Raw genomic sequence first — 7,526 nt, 5'->3', positions numbered from 1 at the left:
GTTCTTCAAAAGCTCTATAGGAAAGCTGAAAGAAGAAATGACTTATATATGTTGACCTGTTTCTTCTTCTTCTTCTTCTTTTTTTGTTATTTTACTTGTCCATAGGATGAGGTGGAAAAACATCCTTAGTTCCAGGAATGCAGCTATTTATTTCTCTTTCCACTGTGTAAAAATCAGAATGTGGCATTCATATTACATTTATCTATAAATGGCTCCTGTTTATGTTTCAAAACTTCTGTATGTTGTCAGATTTTTTTACACCCTCCAGACTGAGTCAAACTAATGAAAAATCTCCCTATTGCCTTTAAAATTCAGCTAGTCTGTAATTGACATCTAAGAAAGAAGTGCATTTAAATCTGGAAAACAGATGTAATAGAAGAGAGAGAATATAAATATTCTTTCTTTTGTTTTAAAAATACTAAATTAAGAAATCACAACTCAGTTATTTTTTTAGAAGGATTGCTTGGAATATATCAATCAAATTAGGATTTAATTATACCAAAGGGAAAAAAACCCTTAATGTTCTTTCTGCATGTTTCACAAATCACTAGGTTTATTGTAAATACATTTATTTTTTTAAAAAAATATTGTTGTTATTGTGATAATCACCTAGATAAAATCATCTATGGAAAACCAAAATAAAAGCACCAGATTTATTTTTTTGGGATTTTCTGGTAATCTGGAAATGCATGTCTTGCTTTTTATATTGTTTTTAACCATGTATGTCATGTCATTGTTGGGGAATGCATTAATAATCATTGTCATCAGACTTGATCCTTCTCTTCACATGCCAATGTGCTATTTCATTGCCAGTCTGTCTCTGGTGGATATTTGCTATACATCTGTCACTGCCCCTAAAATATTAGTAAACTTCCTTTCAGAGGACAAATCTATCTCCTTTGTTGGATGTGCTGCCCAGCTATATTTCCTTCTCTCACTAGGAACTACAGAGTGCTTTCTTCTTGCAGCCATGGCTTATGATCGCTTCTTAGCCATCTGTAATCCATTGCGCTATCCTTTAATCATGAACAAACAGCTTTGTGCATGTCTGGTGGCTGGATCATGGGCTAGTGGGATTTTGCTTTCACTAGGCCAGACAACTCTGATATTTTCTTTGTCTTTTTGTGATGAACATCGGATCAACTATTTCTTTTGTGACATTCCACCACTCTTGAAGCTAGCCTGTGGAGATACCTATCTAAATGAAATCACAGTCTTTATGGCTGGGCTGCTAATTACTCTGATCCCATTATTGCTAATCCTGTTCTCCTATGTCCACATAATCAACACTGTGCTGAAAATTGCATCTGCAAAGGAGAGGCAGAAGGTTTTTTCCACCTGTTCCTCACACATTATTGTCATCACTTTGTTCTATGGATCTGCTAGTGCAATGTACCTGAGGCCCAGATCTACTTATGCTTTTGAAACAGATAAATTTCTAGCTCTGCTTTACTCCATTGTAACACCAACTTTGAATCCTATTATTTATAGTTGGAGAAACAAAGAGATAAATGAAGCTCTCAAGAGAAGGTTTGCTTCAAAATTGTCCCCTTATAGAAGGTGATTAAAAGTCATGAAGTTAATCCAGAGAAGTGGATTATTTTCATACCTACATGATTTTTTCCCTGAAAAATATTCATAAGTGTATTATATTATTGCTTCTTATTGGGATGTCTATGCCTATATTAACAATAAAGTCTTGTCAATATTAATTTTGGCTGTTAAACAACATGGCTGTTTAAGCTAATTATTACTCATTTGGAAGAAACTGTATTATATTTAAAAACTCTTAAGAACATGGATAATTCTGACAAAGCTTAATGTTTTAAAATAATAAAGGAGCCAATAGCACTTTGTAGAATGAAATATATTCCTAGTTTCTTTGATAACTTAAATGAATATATTTACTAATAGTGTCACCTTAATTTATTATATTATATTTAGTTGTACATCACACACACACACATACACGTACATGCATACATTATTTCAACAAGATTTCTCTGTTTCCAATTGTTAACCCCTTTAAATAAAATTAGCACATGAACACAGCTACTGCTTTTTTTCCATTCATTATTTTCACTTCCCATGTTGTTGGTTAATGGCTGTACACTGATACATACATGGGGAAGTAATTTAATGATGCAGCTAAACCAAAACATTTGATAATAGCATTTTCCACATAAGGAATGAAAATTTCTGGGAGATTTCAAGGGACCACGATTCAAGAAGAAATAAAGTCAATAACAATTTATCTTCAAATTTCTATTTTTTAAATTCCTTTTCCAATCTTCAGCACTATAAAAGTTACAACTTGAGACTGGAGCTTCAGCAATCAATATCCTCTGAGTTTCTCTCTTTTCTGTTTGAAGAGAAAGTTAAGCTCTAGGGACATGGGCAAGACATACTGAATTATTATTTCAAAATTCTTTTTATGCAACATTTGAGGAATGCAGGTTTCCCCCACCCCTATGCCTTAATATAGCAGCACTATAGTGTATCACTGCACAGGCCACTAAAGATTCTCTATCTAGTGGTGTGTACAGTTGCATAAGATGTTTTGTTTCCCAAAATACATATTAATCTGCAAAGAAAGCAATATTTTAAAAAAACTTAGAAAAGCTGCAAAAGAGACAGAAAACTGTATGCTCAATATTAATATAAGTGAAGGCAATAAAAATGTGTTCACTAACATTCACAATAAAGTATTCATGGGTTATTTCATCCAAAAAGAAATTTGGAAGAGAAAAAATTATAGTCTTTCCTTGTATTTAAGAAGTTTCCTTTCCAAGAATTCTAGTGCTAGGAAGGTTGAGTGATTTCTTTTCTCTCAGTCACATTGCAGAAGAGTTGATGAAAGAGTGGTTTCAAGAAAAATTAACAATGGGATATTATTATTGAAGAGGTTAATTAGGTACAGCATGCTATTTTTAGTTGCTATGTAAAAATTTCCTTTTACTTCCAGACTTTATATATTATAAAATCCATTAAGAAAATGGAACATTTTCAATATCCTTTAGTTAGGTTTTCTTTTCAATTGACTCTTTAACACTGTACCCTGTAATCTATAATAAGTAAATGCATTCTTATTGTGAGAAGTTTTATATAAAAATATTTTATTTTTTATACTGTTTTCATTAAAACATTAACAGAATTCACAATGGACTGAGAATCAGCATTTCTACTAGATAGTTGACAGTCAAGTTGAAACTAAGTTAATAAAATAAAAATAGCAAAGGGAGCAAACTTCCTCAAACCTCCAAATAGGTTACCCAGATCAAATCCATATATCAAAGCATAAGCACAAATAGAGTTAATTAAATTAGGTCTCCCAATAGAACTGCATGTTCACAAGACTAAACATCATAGGACATACTTATACACAGAGAGACATACACCCTGCAAGTGTGACCATAGAAACAGCATGTAGACATTTCCACACCATGAGAAACTCCTCTATAAAAATATGTCTCTGTACATTTCTCTGCAGCTGATCCTAAATGCAAACTTTTTTCTTTTTAGGAATAAATATATATTGTTTTCTCACATCTGTCTGGCTCTCATTTTTATTTATTCTTGTGCAACTCTGATTCAAGTTGAAAGCCCAAATTATTCTTCTGACATTAAAACATAACTAGATTAGACTCTACAAAGTTTAATACTAACAAGAACAATAATTTTAAAAATAAATTATATGTGTAATATAATCAATTTATGGTTTAATTTTTTAGATTTATATGTATTTCTGCAATGACCAAAATTGAATTATATAGGTTCGGTGTCCTGATTCATTGCAGTTATGATGGTATCTATCTGTCCGTCCGTCTGTCCCTCCGTCCATCCATCCATCCATCCATCCATCCATCCATCCATCCATCCATCCATCCATCCATCCATCCATCTATCTATCTATCTATCTATCTATCTATCTATCTATCTATCTATTTTATTTGTATCCCACCTTTATTATTTTTACTAATAATGCCAAGCATATATCCAACATATCTTTCTCATCCCACAACAATAGTCCTGCTGGGCTGAGAGAATGACTAGACCAGTCAAGTCAACTAGCCAGATTTCATGGCTAAGGCAGGACTTGAACTCACAAGATTTCTAGCCTGGTACATTAATCATTAGAGCAAACTGGCTATCTATCATAAGTATCTTCTTCTTGTTGTATTAAGCCAAAATCTATTGGTAGACATAAGACATTCAAAAAGTTCTGAAATGGAAAGACACATTAAAAAGCAACTAAGTATTAAACAAATACATGTTTAATTTAGTCATGAAAAATCTATGTAATGATAATTTTTGATAAATGCTAATATCTTCCAGTTTTTAAGTTTAGGTTTTATTAGATTTATAGACCGCCCCCTCTCCCCGAAGGGACCCAGAATTCCGTGTGTTGAGCCATACAATTTTAGCCTATAAATACTAATAAATAAATCTTATTAGAAACCATAATTCCTACTCTACACAAGATAGTTTAATACCAGTGACCAACAACTCTTTGCTCAGATGGAGAAATTAAAGGGGGAGGTAAGAATTGTCTCAGTTTTAAAAGAAAAAAAGATGGAGCTTTGCAATATTTTTTTCCTCACCAGAACTGAATAATTGGTTTTATTTTCTGAGATTTAACGTTATGTATATTTTTTACACAACTGATCATTATAATTTAAAATTATAAAGTAATGAATGGTTCCTTTTCTTTTGCATACAAAGAAATAATGTATGCTGCAGAACAGCACTATATCAATCAATTTCAGCTTCTTGGGTCTTTGATGAGCCCCACTTGCAAAGTATTTTCTTTTTTTTTTTTTTTACATTTTTGGGAATCTATATTATTACTTTGAGTAAAACCTTATTTTTCCTCCTTACATTAGTTGATACAGCCCTATATAAACCCATATTCTTTTTTCTAAGAAATGTAGCCTTCCTTGAGATCTGCTTTACAACAGTGACTATTACCAAGATGCTTGACAATGTTGATTCCTGGAATAAATACATTTCCTTTATTGGCTGTGCTACACAGATCTATTTTTTTTCCTTTGTGGAACAGAATGTTTCCTTTTGGCGTAAATGACTTACAATTGTTATGTTGCCATCTGTAATCGTCTGAATTACCCTATCTTGACCGGTCAAATAATTTTATATCAGTTTAGTTCTAGCCTCTTGGCCTCTCAGTTCTTCATGTCATTTTGTCTGACTATTATCATGTTCAGACTGTCCTTCTATGATTCCAATGTCATCAATTGTTTCTTTTGTGACTTTATTGAAATTGGCATGTGGAAACACCTTTATGACGGAAATTACTGTTTTGGTGATGGCAGTTATTTATGTTACTTTACCCTTTCTTCTGATCTTATTGTCTTTTTCTGGGATCATTGTTGCTATTTTGAAGATCTCATCCTCTGAGGGCCAGAAAAATATTTTTTCTATTTGTTCCTCACATCTTATAGTTGTGTTCTATGGTTTTAGTTCCATCATGAAACCCAATTTCATTTTCCCCCAATACTGATAAATACCTGTCCCTTTTTTACATATTCATTAGCCCCATTTTAAACCCTATCATATACAGATTGAAGAACAAAGAAGTAAAAGGTATTTGGTTGACTATTTTTTTAAAGACATATATTTTATGGTCCCCAGGAAATGGGATATTTACACTACATAGTTTTCAAACCTATAGGAATCTAATTCCCCAAAATTCCCCAAACCAAAAATAGATGAAAAATAATCCATTGGTTTATTGGATTCTTTCCTCCTAGAATCAAAACGGGGCATTTTAAAAAAAACAAAACAGGATTGATTTTTAATTGAAAATAAGTAATAAAGTACTTATTTTAATAAAATAATTTATTTCTTCACCAAACCTATATAATATCTTTTCCAAACCATTAGGACTTTTCATGAGACTATGTCATTTTAATTTATTTGTATTTTATAATTTTGGACTTTTCTGTTGCTTTTACTGGTTTCTGCATTGACCATTGTTTTTACAATATGGAAGGATATACACATCATTTAAAATAAATAATTCAAAAACATTAATGTATTTCCTTCATTTCCAAATGTACTTTTATTTGGTAGTAGTTGCAACACAAATGGTGATCAGTAGCATTTCAACTGTTTTTGTGTCCCACTTAGCATTAACAATATCGTCTTCAGTATCTGCTAGGATGCTGACTCCCACAAGATTCTGTTACTATAATTTTACAATACAAGTAGAATTGATACTCATAATTGTGTTATTCTGTCTTGATTACCTCAAAGAGATGATGTCAAAGAGAAAGTTTGAAATCACTTCCTCACTTCTCCTGTCTTTATTTTTCATAGAAATAGGGACAATCCATTTTAAGATACACACCATGCCTCTTTCAGATTCAGATTTAATTTATGTCTAAATCTTGTTTCTCTTTGAAAGTCAAATATAAATTATGGGAAAAAATAGCCTTAGAATTCTGCAAAAAAACAACAACAACTGAACCTCCACAATCCTATAGCTAAATATTGGCTGAAGTATTCTGGATATATTAGCTTCAGTTTTACAGTTTTATTATGAATAGCCTTATGTTGAAGGAAAAATTGCAAGGTTCTCACTTAATGCTATAGGTATGCATATCCTCTTTCAGAAGATTAGCAATAATTTCAAATTATTCCAGTTTAGGCAAACATGTTATAAAGTGTATGTGAATTTTCCACAGAGATTTATTTTTCCAGCATTACTAGCAGAACAGCACTTCTGAAAATCAGAATATATTTGTAAAGCCCTGAAATTAATTTCTTCATCTTCAGAATTTTGGGTGGGAGGGAGGTTATCTCCAACTATTCTTTAAATAAAGAACAAAAGAAACAAATGAAAAAACAATTGACACATTTCATATTTTGAAAGTCTAAGATTACAATGTGGCCTCTGTGTGTTGACACATATATTCATTTAGAGTTTGGAGTTATATGTAATTTTTTTAACTGTATGCCCTATTCTCCTGTTCTGAAATCAGATGTAGACCAAATGCAGGAAGGCTCTTTGTAGGTATGAAATATCTCATGAAATCATAAATAATAATTTTAACTGATAGACACTTATTCTGTCTTTCTTATTCAATGCAATAGACAATCCCATCAAGATCCCAAAGGATTGAGCTTCACCACCATAATTTCAATCTAAAATAAATCATAGAAGACTTATTTGTCTCATGAGAATTGATTCTATATGCTTGTACAATTATTCCTATATGTATTACTAATGTGTTCAGCACATCTCAGAAAAGATTCATGCTTTCATATAAAAATCTACATTTCTCAGTTATTTGTACTGTAGACTACATTATTCTGCAGGCTAGCTGTTATTCTTGCTGAAACATGGAACATCAACAGTTTCTTCATGGTATTCTACATTTTTAATATATTTCTGTGGGGAGAAAAGAAGAGAAAAGTCAGGATAGAATAATCCATTTTTAAAACAATAATATCCTCAAAGAACTGAAGTGTATAAGAATTATTATTTTCCCATGAATAATGTATAT

General features: G+C 31.7%; 1 protein-coding gene and 1 pseudogene across 2 annotated transcripts; both read left to right on the top strand.

The window, feature by feature from the left end:
• Nucleotides 1-625: 625 nt before the first annotated feature.
• On the top strand, nt 626-1,564 carry LOC309401531 (olfactory receptor 5V1-like; the record flags this gene model as incomplete). Its single annotated transcript, XM_081970601.1, has 1 exon — nt 626-1,564. The coding sequence occupies one exon, from the start codon at nt 626-628 to the stop codon at nt 1,562-1,564; it is 939 nt and encodes a 312-aa protein (XP_081826727.1).
• A 559-nt stretch (nt 1,565-2,123) lies between these two features.
• LOC309401530 (olfactory receptor 5V1-like) lies at nt 2,124-7,142 on the top strand (annotated as a pseudogene). Its single transcript has 3 exons — nt 2,124-2,131; nt 4,855-5,601; nt 7,114-7,142. The product of its transcript is annotated as an olfactory receptor 5V1-like (transcript).
• The last annotated feature ends 384 nt before the right edge of the window (nt 7,143-7,526 follow it).

The sequence above is a fragment of the Natrix helvetica genome, assembly GCF_964273705.1.
Source record: "Natrix helvetica genome assembly, chromosome: Z".
Classification (NCBI taxonomy): Eukaryota; Metazoa; Chordata; class Lepidosauria; order Squamata; family Natricidae; genus Natrix; species Natrix helvetica.
This window is presented reverse-complemented; position numbering and strand designations above follow the sequence as displayed.